Below are 21,567 nucleotides of genomic sequence, written 5' to 3' on the forward strand. Positions count from 1 at the left end.
CTCAGCGCGGTGGAATTCATCCAGCGCCACTCTTGGCTGTACTGGGCTGTTAAGCTTCTTGGCGAGATTGAAATTTACACTCTTCTCACACACACACACACACACACACACACACACACACACACACACACACACACACACACACACACACACACACACACACACACACACACACACACACACACACACACACACACACACACACACACACACACACACACACACACACACACACACACACACACACACACACACACACACACACACACACACACACACAGGACCCTGGGAGGACAGTGACCTCCACCACTCAATGTGACAGAACGTCAGGACCACTGTTGCCACAGTTACCACGAAAAAGTAATCCGATCACCGATGACTAGTTACTCCTTTGAAAAGGGCTGAGTGGAAAAAAAACCCATTACCGATTACTTGTTTATAAAAGTAACTAAGTTAGATTACGCTACAATAGTAACACTACAATAGTATCGCACAGGGACTTGGATAAGTAACGTTAATCTGATTACTGGTTTGGAAATAGTAACAAGTTAGATTTTAAAGTGGTGATATGAGAGTAACACATTACTAATTAACGTGTTACCAGCATCACTGGTCAGGACGGGGGGATCCCTAGTAGGAAAGTCGTTTGGAAAGGGTAGTCAAAAGCTTAATACCGCTCCTCACACACACACGCACGCACGCACGCACGCACGCACGCACGCACGCACGCACGCACGCACGCACGCACGCACGCACACACACACACACACACACACACACACACTACACCTGCGTGCTCTCAAACACCAGATGCTTCATTGCGCTGGCAGGTGTCAGGTCGTCCTTGTCGACAGAAGAGCGTGAAGGACGCAGGAAATAAACTCACATTCGTTTCTCTCTCTCTCTCTCTCCCTTTCACTCTCTCACACATGCGTGCACACACTCCGTCGCCATCCATTACCATCAGGCGGCGCCGCCGCCGCTCAGGAGACGCCGTCACTGACGCAACGTTCCTCCGCCAGAACCGAGACAGCCGGCGCAGAGCGGGACGGGATGAATGCTTTCTGTCGCCGAGCTTCTTCAAGGCCAAACCGTTTCACGTAAACGCGACACGTGACTTCCACTTCGGCTGTTTGTGTTTATGCATCAAGAAAAAGAACCAACAAACAAATGATATTATATCCAGGCAGGGATCTGGGGAATTGTTCCCGTCGACGTATCATTGGATAAAAATCAATAATTCAAACGCTTTGTCAACTTCTGTGTCAGAATACAGTTAACTGACCTGCAGTAAGTAATATTCAAATCGATTCAAGATGTCAGTGCAGGTTTGTTGATTTTAGACCGGAGGAGGAAATTACAGGGCGATTCCGAATGTTCAATAATAAAAACTGAACGCACTTGCTGGGTTTTCCTCTGGAAAAGCGACCTGGAATGACTGTCTTGTATTTGGCGCCGCGTACGGAAAAATAAAGTTGAATTGAAGTTGTGTGAGGACACGACAACGTTCACGTGACAATGTTCTTTTGTTGCGTGTCCGTTCACACGACAACGGTGCTCAGAGCTGCTGAAAGTGCAACTTTTTAAAAACAGCTCACAAGGTGGAACTTTTTGGCGACGTTGAAGTGACACTAAGTCATCGTGGGGACAATCTGGTGTCAGCGAGCGCAAACCGCCATTAAGCCGCGATCTGTAGAGCAGCGGTGGCGGCGGCGGCGGCAGCGCTCGCGGAGCGTAAAGCGCAGCCTTCAGTCGGCACACGCGAGAAAGCTCCTCTGAATTAAAGCGATTTAAGTGATACTTGGCCTCTCAACTTCAAAGTGTTTGCAGAAATCTGAAGTGGGTAAGAAAGAAAAAAAAAAAAACAGTTGCCGCGATGTTATGAATGTTTGATTTGGCGGGCGAGTCCGACGCTTTGATGTAAACTATCGCTTGCGTAACAGACTGCAGTTTTGGAATCAAATTACTTGGAAGTGTGTGAGTGTGTGTGTTTGTGTGCTAAGTGCACCATCAGGGGGCCTTCGGATCTAATCTGTAATCAGCTGAATCAGTGAGAGGTCGACGTACCCCCCCCCTCCCCCCCCAGGACTGACGGTCTGCTCCAGGTTCAGCTCTAATTGCCACATTAGTTATGGACAGAGCAGAAGGCCTTTGTTGCTCTCAGCAGTGGTCAATAAGAACGGCCTTTAATGAAGCGACTTGTCTTGCATGAGTGTCTCTTCGGTGCATAAACGTACATTAATGCTTACACACAGGGACCTGCACTGCAGGTCGTCAATACAAAAATGGACTTGCGGCCATTATCTAACCACCCACGCAACCCTAATACGTCTCAAACAGACACACCGATTTAGCTTTAAAATAAAAAGTTTGGCCACTTTTCACTTCGCTATAGAATCACCTCTCTCGGCCTCTGCAGAGGGAAAATCCCAAGCAAAGTGCTTTCTTTCCTTCTGCCCTCACCTAAGTTGGTATTTCCCCCCGCATACCGGGTCGAGATGAGACGAAGAGGATCATACTCATCCCCTCTTATCCCTCAACTGTATTTTTCAATATCAGTGGAATGCCTGCCTTTATTTGCTCAGTGCTGCGTTACAGCAGGAATGTCAGTTTCTGTGTGTGTTGGTAGCCAAAGTGGAGCTCCAGGCAAGGGAAGACAGGGGGTGGGGGTGGTGGTGGGGTCAAGTCCTGCCACACACCTCCACCCTTCCTCCATCCAATCCCTGTTCCAGCCTCAACGGCATTACGAAAAGCTCAATTTGTCTGTTAGGGAACAGAATATTTCCATAAATTGATCAGGAATCAAATCTTAAATTTGGCCCCAATGGCATAAGAAAAGATTACCGTAATTTCCAGACTATTGGGAGCACCTGCATATAAGCCACACCTACCGAATTTAAAAAACAAAACAAAAAACTAAACACATCACCCATGTATCGGTGACTTGAACCTCGTTAAAAAGCCATAAATTAGCCGTGTCACTGTTTAAAAAACAGGGTTCAAAACCTGTGAAAAAAACTGCGGCTTATAGTGTAGAATTTATGGTAATTGAAGACCCTGATTACATGAAAAAATTTCAAGTGAAAATGAATTGAGTTTTTTTTTGCGTTTTTGGAAAACCTTTTGTATTTACATGGCAAAATTTTGAAAACATGTTTAAACAGTAACGTTTCTTTGGGTATTTTATTCCAGCAAACTTTTGCGGTTACAAGGAAACAACAGTACTACGTAGTTTTCATGTTGGGCCACTAGTGAGAGCTGTTTTTTTTTTTTTTTTTTTAAATGAAACCACACACACACAAATACACGCAGAGGAAAATACGCTATAAACATTAACAATGGGAGAACACAGACATTTGTATGGACAATGAAGTTGGATTGTTATAAAAGTGATTGTCAACTATAAAACTACAAACTCCCAGGTTATTGTCCTTCTACTGAGCATGTGCAGAACAACTATTTACTGGTGCGCATGACCAGTATTAGAGTTTCCACTGAGCCCGAGTGTTTTCAGAAAGACTCTGAGCAAGGTTAGCGTGTAAACGGACATCCAAAATGCAACGAAACAACACGTTGTTTAACTGTGGCCTAAGCCAGACTGAGGAGGAGGGAAGCGTCTTGTACACAGCAAAACCTGGAAGTACATCTAATAGAATTCTAACTTTCAATAAAAAGCCCTTCACGAGTCTGGACACCATCTTTAAAAGGCCGTTTACGGCGAGTTGTAAGGACTTTTTCTTATATTGGTGAATAAGAATTCCTTCTGGTGCTCCAGTTAAGGCTTTTATGTGGCCTTCAGTATATATATATATATATATATATATAAATGCCATTAAATGCTGGAATCCACGTACAATTTGGACTAATTTAGATGGATGGCGGTGGATTTTCTGGTGTTTCCTCTCGCAGGCTCCCGAAGGTGTGCTGGAGAGACTCGGTCATAAAGGCCTAACAGATACTGTTCAGCAAGGAAATGATGATGCTGGCTAATGAGAACCATTCTCCTCTGATGACCGGGCACCCAGGGAGCCTTTCCAGCTAATATGCTCTCAAAGCTCTATAAAAACTACCGGCCAGATTATGCCAGGGTACGGTGGCAGAAAGCAGAGGTGGAGGATTGTCTGAACACAAAAGGACACTTGAATATGACTGAGGAGGGGCGATAATGACTGAATTATAATATACCAGGAAGGCAGACAGCTTGTGGGTTAGTTTAGATCAGCCGTGGGCATCATGAGACCCTTTAGCTCTGGTTGACCGGCCCTCGGGGAGAAATCCTCGAAGAAAATTTACATTTTTTATAGGCTTTAGTACATCTAAAATGGCCACAATTGTTAACATTTTGGGTCATTTTTACATTATTAACTCACATAACTAGTGTTTCCCAGTGGAAGAAAATGATTGTGAACTAATAAAATGTTTGTGTTTACTCATGGACTGAAGTGGTATGTATGATTCAGGAGTTTGAGACGATGACTTGGAAAGAAAAAGTGTCGCTCATAAATGTGTGTGGAAAAAAATATATATTTTATTTATATCAAGAAAAATCTCTTGTTGAGCAAAACTCAAGTCAACTTAAGTCTGAGCACAAATGATTCTTAAGGTGCTTTATTTCCATTACCATAGTTCCTTTCAAGACCTTCTCCTTATTGAACACTGTGATTTATTACCTTATTTTGGAAGTTAGTGGTTAACTGTTTCCGAATAAATCCCCCAAAATTGCAAAAGAAAGTCCCATACAAAGCAGATGAGAGAGATCAAAGGAGATCAGCGTCTGTTGCCATGGAGACGCTCCCTGCTCAGTGTTTCACACAGTGATGTAGCTACCTGACGGGCTAGTTAGCATCGATATGAGCTAATGGCTATCATGCTAGTGATGCTAACTCGGTTCCACAAACAAATGTGGCGTTGGCGAAGGTCTGCCGCTCTACCGAGTGACATAGCAAATTTTTGTCCGTTTCACAATAGAACTTTAAAATCTTGCAACGCTCAGTGTGCGACACAAGAAGCATCCGACTCTCCGTATCTCAGTGGAAACGTGACTCACTCCTCCCACGTCCACCGTGAAACCAGAACGTCTTCCTGCCCAGTCAAAGCCGGTTCTGATCCTCCTGTTCCTCCTCCTACGAGCCCACTCGGCCCCGCGGAGCTCTCGCTCAGCCCCTTGAGCTCCAGATGAAAGGCCGAGGGGAAATGGCAGTCATACTGGTAATATCCGCACCGGGACATCTGCCGGCCAGCCAGCCAGCCAGACCCGACACACGCCAGTCCCAAGAGGCCAGGACGGGAAGATGGAGGCTCGGATCAGCTCTCTCCATCCAGCACCAAATCCCATGTCCACCCTCGTAACCCTCATCTCTCACGTTAGATTGGATCACAGCTCTCCATCTTCTCCCTTCGATTGTTTTCACAGTTTGAGACCTTTATCTTTCCCCTTCACCTTCAGCGGCGACCTCGAGTCCTCCAACTCGGCTCATAATCTCCGCTCTCCTCCGCCGTCTTGCTTTTCCCTGACATGAAAAGCAGGAGCGTGCTGAGTCTGGAGCAACAGCAGCCTGAACGGGGCTCGGGGGTCGATCTGGTGTAATCTCGCTAACGCCGGTGTGGGTTGGGCTTATCCCGCCCGAGCAGCCGTCCACGTCAGGAATGCCGTTCGCCTGCGAGCGCCGACAGCTGCTGCACACCTTTATGGCCTTAGAGGCTTTAAAGATAAGTTCACTTTATGCCTCTGACATTCAGGTACAAACACAGTAACAACCCAATAACTGCAGCGGGCGGACATGTCGAAGGTGAACCACAGTGTCAAAGTCACAGACGTCTCCATGCATTTCGGACAGTGAAGCTTAAACACACACATTAACAGGAAGACGACAACATATTAAAAAGGCACTTAGTCGGTGCATTTTAGGGATGCACCGATACCAGTGTCAGGTATTGGTCCGATACAACCAGCGAGTATTACCTAACGTCGCCCAGCGATGCTCGCGATTTGGAGATTCTTTAAAATTGACGAGAATGAAAATAAGACTAAATTATGTTCCGTCGAAATATGAAGAAGAGGACAAAGGTCGTTCGTACAACAGCAGCAACTTAATCAATTAGCAGCGTTAGCCCGATGTCATTCGTTAGTTCAGCTGCTCAGTGGATCCAGTTGCGCCAAATCGTGCTACATGCTACATGCTAAAGATTATCAGGGCTCACACACCAGCGATGCTACATCGATGACTAACGTCTACAGTGTGTAGATAGATGCTACGCACTGTAGACTGGAGCTCTTCCATTCTTTCTGTATTGTGCATCCGCAGTCGGCTTTGGACTCCGCGCGCAGACCTCTGATGTCCACGCGGTTCCATTCATATTACATTTCAAGTTTCACGTCAGTACGCCTTCCATAATATAACGATATGGTGGCATTCTCCTTCCCTAAAGAATTTCACGTGAGGACTTCTGATCTATCGGGCTATCTTCATATTCTCTTAAACTGTGATTGTACAGACGGGGATTGTTCGTTGCAAATGCACGGACCAGTTTAGTCCATGCAGTCGATCACAGACCCTTATGCACAGAGTGGATGACGATATTAAATCACATGGACCAACATGAAAGCAGAGAGTATGAATGAATTGGCCTCAAGGCTTTTGGAGGAGTGCGTAACGTCAGTGCAGAGGCTGTGTGGAGGCGGATTGTGGCAACGCATAGCCTTCGCATATTGTTTTTTATGGCATTTCATTCATACTTGTATCGGTACTCGGTATCAGCAAGTAGCTAAAGATTAGTACTCATCCTTTAAAAAAAAGTGGTATCGGTGTATCTCAAGTGTATTTATTCATTTAACAAAAAATATCTAAACAAACAACCTCAAATTTGACTTGAAGTCTGAATCCCCCGGGGCTCAGGTTAACGCACACATCTAAAACACAGCCTGTTTCTTCTGGTGTGAAAGCACTGAAGGAGGGACGACATGAAGTCTTAAATCTCTCCGTCTCGTCATGTTTCAATAATTATCTTCCCTGACATTATGGCAAAGCAAAACAATGACTGCCGACGGCCCGGTGTCAGACAGATTTAGCTACCGAGCTGCGGAGTGTGTGAAAAGACGCCGGCGGTCTCTTGCACCTTGGCGATGAGCTCACTGGTTCTTCTAGCAGATGGTGTTTGTTACCAATAGAGAATTCGAGGCTCTACGATTCAACACTTCTGGTTTTTTTTTTTTCCCTTCCTCTTTGCGGCTCATCCCTCCGGGTCAATCACAGGAAGTGTTTAGCCATGCATTTACTTCTCCTCCTCTGGTGGAGAGACGGGGATGGATTACCTGCTTTCCCCTCATTTTCTTCTTTATGACTCCTCACAGACAACAACAGACTTTCAATCTGCAGATATAAAAGGTGAACCTGTGGGAATGTGTGTGTGTGTTTCTCCTTTTTTCTTATTTTGTTCTGTCCACAAGATTTCACGACAACTCGACAACTTGCAAAGACTTTGCCGATTCAGACACAAAGACACTGAGGCTTGATTCAGACAGACAGATAAGTTACTGTTTTACCTTTTGATGCACAGACATTTGGTATTTTCCCCGTCTTTTCCTAATGGAGAGATAACGGTCTTATGTGGGCATTTCAGAGATTAATCCGTTAATGAGCAGTCTACAAATGAATAGCTCCTTTGGAAGAAGCGGCGCTAAGTGTTCCCGGGCTAATGCAGTTAATAAGCCATGGCCACGCAACAAAGTGGACCACAGAGGAGGCTCTCATAGCTGCAGGGGCCACAGATAATATGGTCCATTAAAGATCGGCTGATTTATTCTCCCGTTCATGGCGGCGGCGCTTTGTACACGACCGGGCCTTGTTGAGCTGGCACACACAGCGCGTCCGCATGTCTCCGGGCAAAAATCTGAACGGCGATCAAACAGACGTTACATCATGCAATCAGACTTTCCTTCAGCTGGGATGACGCGTGTGGAAAAAAAGTGACATTTAAAGGAGTCATATCCTCCAGCAGTTCAACTCTTCCACTTGCTCTGGTTGGTCCAGAAACGTTTTATTCAAAGTTTATGGATTTTCCCCCATTTGAATATTGGATCATAGGAGCTGCATTCAGAATCTGCTGTGTCTGTGTGAGCTGGACTGGCTCCGTCCACACATGCCCATCTTGGGAAGAGGAGGAAGTACTTCCTCTCGTGGCGCCATGTGCCAGAGCAGAGCTGCCTAATTGTGGGAGGAGTCAAAGGGAGGGCCGACCTTGATTGGGATTGGCTAAACCCCCGATGACACTATATAGGGTTGATTTCTGATTGGCTGGTTGGAGCAACACACTTTTTTAAAACCTGAAACAAGCCAGGGACAGAGAGGACAGACTGTCTTCAAGTGAATTTTGCATAATATGCAATAATAAACTTTAAATTTAAACTTTGCAGTTTTTTCTTTGTTGTGATGCAGAGCATACGGTAAGAAAATGTTTATAAAAAAACCCTACTAAGAATTTGTACAATCTCAACATGGACAATTTTAATGATGCAGTGAAACGTCGTAAAAAACTTCTATAGTTGTTGCATTATGGGTGTTTTTACAAACAGCATAGCTTGGAGAATAGTTTGAAAGCAACCAGGTTGTTTTCAGGTCAGCATCACTGATAACTCAGCTCGGGTCTCAGTGTTTCATTGCTACTCTTCAGAATTTTAAATTAAAAAAAAATAAAAAATCTATGTTTTCTTTGAAAGTTTCATAATTTGCTTGGCGGTTTGGCGTTTTTAGCCCACGGACCTTCTTTTATTAAAATAATAAGTGACATTATGCTCTCATGTGTGTAGAAACCGCTTTCGTTTGCATTCATAAATGTGAAGTTACGTCCAGCAGGAAGCCTGAAACATATCTGCCCTGCAAGACTCCCATCACATCTGAACGATGACAGAGAGCGAGCGTCTGTTCCGTGCAGATTAGCCCCGTTCATTAGCTCGGTAATGAAGTCTCTCTCGGCACAACGGTGGGCGGTCATGCCCCTTTTTAACACGGACCTCGGGAGCTCTGCCACAGCCACACGGAAACGCCAAACAAATGCCCAGCGAGAAGGAGTACCTCAGGGCTACATTATGTAATCACTGTTGAATTGATCTAGCTCTGGCTAACATTCACATTTTGACAAATCGTGAGACAGGAGTGTCAAATATAAGGCCCGCAAGAGGCTCCAATCCAACCAAAACGCCAAGAAAATGGTAAAGATGATCATTATAATTACTTCATTGTGTCTCCATGCACTTTAAGTATAAACGGAAAACTTGCACGCTTGCTATAAACAGTCTTAACTATGAGCAACTGATGAAGTCAAAAGCACAGAAATGAACGGAAAATGACTAAAAACAACAAAATCAACAAACTGCTCTTACTGAAATGTCGATTTCGTGAACAGCAGATGCACGGGAAGTAAAACAACAACAACACACGAATCACAGCTAACAAACGATGCTATTTCAGTTATTCATGGGAGGATATTTCCTAATTATATTTCACTATTGCTTCAAGTGAAGTAGTCAGTTGGCAAAGTGTCAAGTGTGGTTTATGTTGCATTAAAAAAAGAATTTGATTATCAAACAAGCTGCTGGCGTCTTTTCATTCGTCTTCTCTTCCCACTTTTTGTCAGTGAGCTTCGCTGGTGGTTGGACGCCATCCCGGCTCAGTCAGGGAGATTTACAGGCTGCAGCCTGGACGGGCTGCCAGTCCGTCACAGGGCCAACACACACACACACACACACACGCACGCACGCACACGCACGCACGCACACGTTGCTGATTTGCCGCATGAAGCTGGCACTGGGAGAACATGTCAAGTCCCCACTGGAGAATTCCAAGTAGCACAACCTGCTGTGAGGCAACGCAACATCGATGTGCAACTTATCAAAGGAAAAACACTGATTAGAAATACCTGAATTCATGTTTCTATATTCCACTGATGCAGCTGGTTTTCGCACAATCAGCAGTATGTTATGTGAACACGTTACGTGAGGGACGACACAGAAGTGACAAATGTGGTGCTTGTGAGGTTTTATATCAAGTAATGAATATTTAAATCGATGATGTTGGAGCAGGGGTGTCAAACATGAGGCTCGTGGACCAAAACTGGCCTGCAAGAGGCTCCAATCCGGCTAAAACACCAAGAAAATTGTAAAGATTTTAAGGAAAAAGGTTTTTTAAAAACAAGTTTTTACTCAAATTCATGCTGTCAGGGTGAGTTTGTAAAAACGCTCATAATGAAACAGCTATGGAAGTTTTATAGACATTTCACTGTATTTTGCACCGGAAGGTTTGATTAAAATCGGCTTTATGTTGAGATTTTAGTCATTTTAGACATAAATATACTGTAATTTCCAGACTATATAGCGCACCTGAATATACGCCGCACCAACAGATATTCATAAAGAAAAAAAAAGAAAACAGGAAACCCGTAAAAATTCATAAATTAAACTCATTAAATCATTGTTTAAGCCGCTGGGTGAATAGAGCAGCAGCTTATAGTCCAGAAAGTACGGTAGACATTTTCATCACAAATACTCCGAGTCAAAACAAAGAAAAGGTTCTTATGGTACAATTTCACCGGTCCGGCACACTCAAGAAGAAATGGGACTGTATGCGGAACCTTGACACTCCAGATTTAGAATATATTTGACCAACAAAGAGATTTGACTGCGTTACTGTCAATAATATGACAAAATGAAGACGTGCAGTTTTCTTTTTTCTAACAGTCGGTTAAAGTTACATCGACAATAATATGACTTATTACCAATTAAAGCAGTTTCAGACCAAAACTAAAGAGTGACCTTATGTCCAGATTGTGCACGGTGAGCTTGTGAGCATTCGATTTGCAGAGAGTCAACATGGGACGAGTTACATGTGAGCAAACTGCTGAATCAGCATCTGGCATTTCAGCCGCCCGGCTCAGCTTACTCAGAGGGGATCTCATCTCCGGGCCTTTCCCCTCTTTCTACTGCCTGTATGCTTGCCTCCCTGCCTCCGTGTGTGTAATGAGAATCGTCTACAACAACATGTTTGTAGTTTTTCTTTTTTTTGTTCTATTGTGTTCCTCTGGACTGCCGACATGCAAATAAGACACACTTCTGTGCGACGGTGTGGGAAGAAAACAAACCGCGGAAATTAGGCAGGATTAATGTGGAAAGTCGAGAGGAGATCAAATGGGCGCCATCAAAGATGACACAGCAACCCCCCCCTACCTCAGATCGGCATACACGCTGCGGCGGAGCGGCGTGTTGTCGCAGGATGTGATGAACCTCCTGCGCTCCACCTTCGTTTGAGCCTCGGAGTGTGAGGATGTGATTCAAAGTGAATTTCCCTTGTCGGGTGGGAGGCGAGTGGAAGAGACAAAACTATTTGAGGCTCACTGAAGCAAAGAGGAGAGGAAAGATGCCATCTTCAATAAAGTATCTATCTATCTATCTATCTATCTATCTATCTATCTATCTATCTATCAGTCAGCTGCTTCAATTCCATTACACGGGGATCCACCAATGATTTTTTCCAGGACACCTGATACCAGTACATATTAAATAATATTATAATGAATGTTTCAATGAAATTATAATATATTAAATAATTTAAACTCCAGCGGCAAATGGTATGCGAAGGCTATGCTATATTTAAGGTTATGGGTTTGCCTGTGTGTATTTAATAATTTATTTATCGGTTAGTATGTATTCTACTAACTTTTCATAAAAACTCTTTACCCGAACTGCATGAAACTTTCAGGAGATGATTTGTTCTTGTCTGAGGATGCTGAGAACGATTGGGTCGAAGGCCAAGGTCACGGAAACGCGGTCAGTTTTAATGCGATTGATTTCAATTCTCTCCCGTTATGATGAAAATCTCTTGACCTTTGACCCCCGACCGCTAACCAGGGCGATGACGTCACTGCATCATGTGGCACATCAGTGGATATGGAATTAAAAACATTGTGGTGTTGGTCTGACATCAATCGGATTAAAACTGACTGCGTTATGACAAAGATAACCTTTTTAACCTTTACCTGACCTCGACCTTGACCTTTGACCCAATGACTCTCAAAATTTAATGGAACTATTCTTGGAGACGGACAAGTCAACCCTGAACAATCTATGCTATCCAGGTGAATTGTATTTGCAAAAAGTTGGTAAAAAACATCCAAACCAATAAAGAAATAAAGAGGTGAGACTTCCAGGTGGGACTTGGTCTCATGTCTGGCGTCTATCGACCTACTGCCTGAAGCCACACTGAGATTGGTGCATCCGCAGATACTGTGTGTGTGTGTGTGTGTGCGTGTGTGTGTGCGTGTGTGTGTGCGTGTGTGTGTGCGTGTGTGCGTGTGTGTGTGTGTGTGTGCGTGTGTGCGTGTGTGTGTGTGCGTGTTTGACTCACGGCTCTTTTCTTGTCCGCCTCCTGAAGCTTGACAACCGTCTTCGTCGTCACACTCGGTGGCGCTGCCCTCCCCGGCCTCCCCGCTGCCCAGGTCGTCCCAGGCCTCCGTCTGGCCCAGTCTGGGAAACTTGTCTTGGGTCTCCTGCAGAAACATTTGACACTTTTACCCCACGTCTTCCTGGATTAAAACCTGCTCCGGCGATGAAGCATAAATATTCTTCTTCCTTTGTTCTCCTGAGGTAGAGGCAACATATGTGTTCATTCCCGCGACATGTTGAGAGTCATTAGCTGGAGTAGTTCTGTTGCTATGGCAACTGACAAGGTCAATGTAAATGAGTTTTCTAAAAAAACTATGTTGTTTCTTTTCTTTGTTGTTATTTTGGACTTTATGTGATGATTTATTTCTCACGTGACTTTAATTATATTCACGATACGACCCTGAGTTCGTTATATTGCCTGATCTGGATTCAGAAGCTTCCGTGAAAATACAGAAAAAGTGGACATTTTAAAACTCCAGAACTAATATAAAATGTAAAGTTTCACGCTTACATGGAAATGCTTTGAAAACAATGTCACGGCAATGACAGTAACGATGTTCTGCCACTAGTGGGTGCTGCTGTTTGTTTTTGTGATGAAACCGCACACAAAGCAGAAAACCAGCCGTTATGAACAACGGAAGAACAAGGACATTCTAGTGGACAGACCACCAAGTTGGATTGTTACTATGGTGACTGTCAAAATAAAAGTACCAAGTCCCAGGAGAATTTGACACTCTCATGGAGTTCCAAGGTTTCGAATCACATTTCTGTTGTTGAAGAGAAAAAAATAAAGACAAATATTCCCTTAAACTTTAAATCAACGCTCCGGCAGAGAGAAACCGAGTTACATCACACAGAGTTTCTTCGCCCGGAGCTTTGAAACGTGACTCTTCACGGCGTCCTTCCCGCCCCGCATGGCGCCCACTAATTGGATCACCTGCTGGCCGTTCCTTCTGTCCACAACACCGTCATCCAGGTTCCTTCACACGTCTGACCAGGAACTCTCCCCACAGAAACAACAGATTATTCTACAGATCACCGCATCTGAGAAGTGTGCGAAGGTGTCCACACACACACACACACACACACACACACACACACACACACACACACACACACACACACACACACACACACACACACACACACACACACACACACACACACACACACACACACACACACACACACTGCATCATTGCTATGCATACCTGAGCAAACCTAAAATTAACTATGCATGAGAAAACCAACACAATCACTTCTGGTGCACAGCTGACCTTTAGGTGGAGGAACGACTAGTGAAGACGTGTTGACTGGTGAATGACAGGACCCCCCCCACCCCCCCCGCAACCCCCCCCCCCCCCCCCCCCCCCCCCCACACACACACACACACACACACACACACACCCCGACACGGCAACACTCAAACAGCAAAGGTGTTCCTCACTCAGTTGTTCAAGGGGGAAGGATCTGTTTTTTTTCAGCCTTTAGTTATTCATTTATTAATTGGTTTGTATGTATAGATTTTATCAACTTTAACCCAAATGGCATGAAATCTTCAGGGATGATTTGTCATCATCCAAGGACCAATCAATTAGATTTTAAGATTTTAGATGTTAACGGCTAACAGTTTCTGAATAAATACCCCAAAACTCCCCCCCCCAAAAAAAAAGTCCCATACAAAGCGGATGAGAGAGGCACCTCATGGAGGAGATCAAAGAAGATCAGCGTCCGTTGCCGTGGAGACGCTCTCTGCTCAGTGTGTCACAGTGATGTAGCTGCCTGAGCTACCGTGATAGCACCGATATGAGCTAAACGACAACAATTTCAACATAAAGTCAATTTTAATGAAACCTTCTGGTGTGAAATGTCAAAACAAAACAAAATTCTACTGTTGATGTTGCATTGTGGGTGTTTTTACAAATTGTGTAAAAAATAAAAAAAAATCAGTTTTCTTCTAAATTTTGACAATTTGGAAGAAATTTGGAGCTTAAACTTAAATCGTGTTTTTTTATATATATATATATAGATATATCTATCTATCTATATCTATATATAGATATATCTATCTATCTATATCTATATATATATCTATATCTATATATATCTATATATATATCGATATCTATATATTGATATCTATATATCTATATCTATATATATCGATATCTATCTATATATATATATATATATATATATATATATATATATATATATATATAGATAGATATATATAGATAGATATCGATATATATATATATATATATATATATATATATATATATATATATATATATATATATATATATATATATATATATATTTCTAGTCGTTGGGTCAGGTGTGCACTGATACAGTACCTGCTGTACATACTCCGCTGGTACAGCAGGTAGAGTCTATCAAGTCAGAAATTGCCTGAAGCAGTAAAATGTTGTATCGTGAGTAAAACTACGCTCACCAAATAAAGTTTGCACGCAAAGACACGCGTAGCAACAATTTGAGCAATTACAGCTTCTAACCACGAGTTTAACGTCTTGTTAATTACCGATTTCGTGACCTGATGAGTCTTTATGCAGTGTGACAGAAGACAAAAACGTCAAATTAAACTAGACTATGTGTCTGCATGAACGTGATAAATGTGGCGGATACAGCTTTTCCAAATCTCAGGTTTACTGTTTTGTCGGATCCTGCAATTCTGTGTTGCACATAGATGATATATTGTGCAATAAAGGTGGCTGTGGATATTTAGATGTTTTACTGTCTGTGCAACAGAGAAGCTGTAAACTTGATTACAGACTTGAATTCCTTCATATCGCAGCCCTGCTGCTTTGATCACAAGCCACGCCCCGTTAAAACACCCATAAATCTAATTCCCGTGATCGTTAAGCTCTTAAAATGACAGGTGAGAAATACCCAGGTACATAATGAGGAATAATCATCCTCATCTTCGTCTGCGGCCATTTCAGAGTCGGGGCTTATTAAAAGAGCCGTTTCTGAGCATGTCGGGACGCTTCTCGTTCCGAGCGGATGACGAAACGCACACTGGGTATTATTTGATACCGTTGCTCATTAAACCCGTCATGTTTCTCCACCCGCTGCAACACCGAGCCCCGCTGCAGGTCGAACAGAGCCGCTACGCCCGCCGACAAACCTTAGAGCCACAGAACAATAGTTGGAGGTGTCGCTTTTCAGGATGACGAGGAAAATATGCGAAGAATACTGGACGCTGGTCACAGTTGTGTGTTTTATGGTTTTGGGGGGGGGGGGGGGGGGTCGGCTCGCGTTACCTGAGCTGGTTTCAGTGTTGAAGGAAGAAGAGCTTGTCGTGTCTTATCGTCTCTCGTCAGGATCTAATTCATGCAACACGTGTTGACATTAAACTTCAGGGGAAACGCACACATTTGGATATTCCAATAAAAGTTTAAGAGGCTCAAAGACTGGATAGTGTCTGGATAGTGTTATACATAATAGTGTTCACATAACTCCCACTCTTTCTCTTCCTGTAAAATCACATTTGTTTCGACGTATCAAGCTTCTATCGGGTTCCATCTAATCTTAATACGCCCATTTTATCCCACGACAACGTTTCTCTGACTGGAGGTTTCCAGAGTTTCTAAAAAAAAAAAAAAAAAAAAAAAAAGAAATCATTGTAGAGTAGCGACAAAACACAAGACAGAGCGGTGAGCTGAGATATCGTGATGCTGCCATGAAGCTACCCTGGGGGAGTTTTGTAAAAAAAACACCCAGAATGCAACAGTTTTTGAAACATTTCGCTCGATTTTGCAGCACAAAGTTTCATTAAAAATGTCTTGATGTGGAGATTGGAATAATTTTCTGTACTAACGTTTCCTTTTAGAGTTCAACATTCTCATCACGAATACTCTGCGACAACAAATAAAAACCTTCAAAGTTAAAATTTGAAGGATTCTATTTTACCGGCCCCTGAATTAAATTGTGTTTGATCATTTCCTCATGGATTTCAAATGAAAATGAAAAAAAAATCTTTGTATAGATGTAAGCGATGCTCGGAGCGACTGAAAACGACTTCCTGAGAACGGCTCCAAACGCAACTTTTCTGAACTGCTGCTGCTGGTCTGGCGCTCCACGGCCGCAGTAACTAGTAGTTCTGCACATGCTCAGTAGAGCCAATCAGAGCAACGTTTTCTCCAGAGTGTGGTGACTCCCAGTCCATGTTCTCCTGGGACTTGATACTTTTATTTTGACAGTCACCGTAATAAGTCCATTAGAACGTCGGTGTTCTCCGAGTGTTAATGTTTACAGTGTATTGTTCCCTGCTGCAGGAGTGTGTGCGCTTTCATCACGAAAACAAACACCAGCACCCCCTAGTGGCCCAACATCGTTTTCACAACGTTACCATGTAAAAGTGAAACTTTTGAAAATGCAAAAACAATGCGTTTTCACTTTATTTCTTTTAAATGCAGTTTATTAAGCCGTCATTAGTTTCTGTAACTCAATCGTGACATGAAGGCTTTTTTCTTGATTTCATTTTCAAAGCGGATGCTGAATAAATACTGCGTTTTGATTTTGAAAAACCTGTTTGAAGGCATTTCATTTCGATCTTTCGCCCACCTCATTTATTATTCCCGCGGAAGCGACCTGATCCGCCAGTCAAAGGCTTCTTTCTGGTTGATTAGGTAAAGTCTGGAGACGGGCCGGCCCCAACGGACCAATAATGTATTTTTCTTCTTTCCTTCCAGAGTCAACAGTGATTTGCTTTGAGCAGATCTGCAGCTACTTTTGTTTGCACGCTGTCACTCGTCCTCAGATGCTCCGTTTTCTGTCTGTTCCCGCTATGCTCTCTCTTTTTCTTTTTCTTTTTTTTTTCCTCCCGCGGCTTCTTTTGTTGGTCAGGCACACTGAAATATCGAAAAGTTTCTTATTCCCCATCTGATGTTTACGGTTTCTGAACATCACCAGTGGGACGATAAAGGAAACCTCAAACTGCGCGGTTTAAAAAAAACTTGTGCAGACGTTCCTAGATGACTTTACTGTCAGTCCTTCCTTCCTTCTCTTCTGGCTTCTTTTCCTCGGGTCAACAGTTTCAGCAGCGCTGCCCTCCACCAGCTGATCTGGTTTCACGTGTCTAGAAGTGGGAATTAAAAAAGGTTCTGACTCCTGATCCCGGTTCACTGCTTTGACGATAACATCCCACTTATTGCATCTGTACCGACACGCGCAGTCGCAGTATTCATGCGCCCGCCGTCCCCCGGGGGGGACTGTGTTTCACGTTTTTATGTTTCATAACCACATTTTGTGTTTCCACATTAAAAAAAAAAAAAAAAAAAAAAACTAAACTGGAGCCTCTCTAACGTGCACACTCGTGCACGCTCGCTCGCACACTTTCTTTTTAGCGTGACTCAGGCGCAGGAGAACTCATGCCGGAATTCAGCGCCCGATGCTCTGGGACCTGCCTCGTCATCCTCGGGCCCTGGAATGCTTCTGAACTGTTGGAGAGGAGAAGGTAGAAAACATTTCATGATTTGGGATTTTATCCAAAGCCTTCTGGGAATACCTGATTTGTCCGTGGATGCCAGAGTAATCTCAAGGCGAGCCTTAAAGGGAAAAGAGCAGTGGCTTGTTTTTTGTTCTCGACCCGGTGCGACGTCAGATCCTTCCTCCGTGCACCTGCGTGAACTCTGGACTCGAACTAGTATTCTTCTGCTTTTCTCTGGAAGATTCTACTTCGTTTTATCACTTTTTACTTCTTGGTACAATCAACAGTCAATTTTGTCAGTTCTAGATTCACACGACATTTTCGATCCTTAATTTCCAATGTGTTGTTACTAAAGAGATAAAAAAAGATTTGACTTGGATTAGGGATTAAATTATGTTGATTGAACATTTCAAGGAATATCAGTTAGAAGGGGAAGATGCTCTATAATCTGGATGTGAGGTGAGGAAGATGCTCTATAACCTGGATGTTAGCGGAGGAAGATGCTCTATAATCTGGATGTTAGAGGAGGACGATGTTCTACAGTCTGATAAAGGAGGAAGATGCTCTATAATCTGGATGTTAGCGGAGGAAGATGCTCTATAATCTGATAGAGGGGGAGCTGCTCTATAATCGGATAGAGGGGAAGCTGCTCTATAATCTGGATGTTAGAGGAGGAAGATGCAATATAATGTGGAAGTTAGTGAAGGAATTTGCTCTATAATCTGGATATTGGTAGGGGTGCTCTATAATCTAGATGTTGGTAGAAGGAGGATGCTCTATAATCTAGATGTTGGTAGGAGGAAGATACTCTATAATTTGGATGTTACGGGAGGGAGATGCTCTATAATCTGTACATTAGAGGAGGAAGGTGCTCTATAATCTGACTGTTATATGAGGAAGATGCACTATAATCTGGATGTTAAAGAAGGAAGATGCTCTATAATCTGGAAGTTGGAGGAGGAAGATGCTCTATAATCTGGATGTTATATGAGGACGATGCTCTATAATTTGGATTTTACAGGAGGCCAATGCTCTATAATCTGTACATTAGAGGAGGAAGATGCTCTATAATCTGGACGTTAACAAAGGAAGATGCTCTATAATCAGTCAGAAACCTTCTGTTGACAGTAAACCTAAATAAATTTCACTTCAGTAGTTTTTTTTTTTTTTCCTTTTCTAAATAACCGACTCCAGATTTTCATAAAGTGTATTTATTTATTTTAACTTGAGAAGCTTCTCCTCTCTCACTGTCGTTAAGTTTCACTGAATCAGAGCAGCTTCATCTAATCCAGCCGTCCACTCACAGTCAGGACTGCTCTACAGGTTTATGAAGCGTCTCGTCTCCGTCGGCTGAAAAGCTTTTGTACATCAGAGTCGGCTGCTGCTCAAATATTCCCTCCCATTGTCCACATTCGCCGCAGGTGACAGATCAGATGAGACGTTTTTTTTTTTTTTCTTCTTCAGTGGATTATCATTTGTGTTACCCGCTGTCTGTCTGCGCATGCAGAATCGTTCACGCGTGAGAAATGGTTTTTTATTGTTGCAGGAATTGAGAGATTTCAGTGTCCGATGTGCCGGAAGCCTCCTGCCGCCGTGCAAAAAGAGAAAGAAGCCAATTTGTGACGCCGTTAAAGACGTTCTGGGACGAGAGGGAGAGTATTCACTGCTTATTTATGCTCTTAAAGAACTCTTATTGGAGTATTTAGTTCTCCTTGCTTGTTGCACCGAGTCACAAATGTGTTTCTTCACTGCCGCGTTGGGAAAGCGCTTTACGTTCCCGTCACGCCGCCGTTGAAATCGCCCGCAGTGGAGCTGCGATTATATATTTCTGTGACATAATCAAAACTAGAAAAGGGGCTCGGGACGGCAGCCAACCAAAGCAACCGTTACACCGACGGCGCGTTCCACAGCAACAGCACTCTAATTGATTCCTTCTCTAATTAACATGCTTTAAGGACAGCCGGGCCGAGCTGCATCGTGTTCAACAGCTATCTGCTTAATCCCGACTGGTAATCTGACGGAGGTGGAGAGTTCAGACCACTGGATCCATTCGACTGCTTGACATGATTTAAAAAGGGAATTCTGGGATAATAAAAGAGACGAGGAGAGGAATGTTGAATCAAAAACACAATTAAAGGTCAATATAAACCACTTTGTCGTCCTCCTTTCCAAAACAGGTGGAACGTCCAGACCGTGTCCATTAGCAATCAAACCAAATGACACAAATCAAAGTTACCCATCATGCATCTGGTTGCACTTTTCCAGCAAACAGACACACACAGACACACACCAACACACACCAATACACCAACACACACAGACACACACAGACACACACAGACACACACAGACACACACAAACACACACCAACACACACCGACACACACGACACACGCAGACACACACAGACACACACAGACACACACAGACACACACCGATACACACCGACACACACAGACACACTAGAATACACACCAACACACACCGACACACACGACACACACAGACACACACAGACACACACAGACACACGCAGACACACACAGACACACACAAACACACACCAACACACACCGACACACACAGACACACACCAACACACACAAACACACACCGACACACACCGACACACACCGACACACACAGACACACTAGAATACACACCAACACACACGACACACGCAGACACACACAGACACACACAGACACACGCAGACACACACAGACACACACGACACACACACCAACACACACAGACACACACCAACACACACCGACACACACCAACACACGCAGACACACACCAACACACGCAGACATACACAGACCCACACCAACACACACAGACACACGCAGACACACACCAACACACACCGACACACGCAGACACACACCAACACACACCGACACACACAGACACACACCGATACACACCAACACACACAGACACACACAAACACACACCGACACACACCGACACACTAGAATACACACACCGACACACACCAATACACCAACACACACAGACACACACCGATACACAACAACACACACCAACACACACCGACACACACAGACACACACAGACACACACCGACACACACCAACACACACCGATACACACCAACACACACAGACACACACCGACACACGCAGACACACACAGACACACACCAACACACACTAACACACACCGACACACACCAACACACGCAGACACACACCAACACACGCAGACACACACCGACACACACTGACACACACCAACACACACGACACACACCGACACACACCGACGCACACAGACACACACCGACACACACCAACACACACAGACACACACCGACACACACAGACCCACACCAACACACACCGACACACACCAACACACATCGACACACACAGACACACACCGACACACACCAACACACGCAGACACACACAGACACACACAGACACACACCAACACACACCGACACACACGACACACACCAACACACACAGACACACACCAACACACACCGAGCCTTTCAGTTTGGTCCGATTTCAGAAATAATAGACGCAAGAGAGAAAGTTTTTATTCTGAACCAGTGGAAACAAGCATAGTTGATGAATTTAGATATTCCTGCCCCCCGAAAAAATTATTTAAGTGGAGTGAAAATTATGGAATTTTTACT

General features: G+C 43.9%; 1 protein-coding gene across 2 annotated transcripts in view; it reads right to left on the bottom strand.

The window, feature by feature from the left end:
• LOC308114414 (glypican-5-like) overlaps positions 1 to 21,567 on the bottom strand; it is a 130,616-nt gene that overhangs the window by 12,824 nt on the left and 96,225 nt on the right. For both annotated transcript variants that reach the window (XM_080471283.1, XM_080471282.1), the window contains one exon: positions 12,396 to 12,537. In XM_080471283.1, the coding sequence (XP_080327409.1) occupies positions 12,396 to 12,537 (142 nt within the window). The remainder of the gene's footprint in view (positions 1 to 12,395; positions 12,538 to 21,567) is intronic.

Source organism: Lipophrys pholis (assembly GCF_963383615.2).
Source record: "Lipophrys pholis genome assembly, chromosome: 1".
Classification (NCBI taxonomy): Eukaryota; Metazoa; Chordata; class Actinopteri; order Blenniiformes; family Blenniidae; genus Lipophrys; species Lipophrys pholis.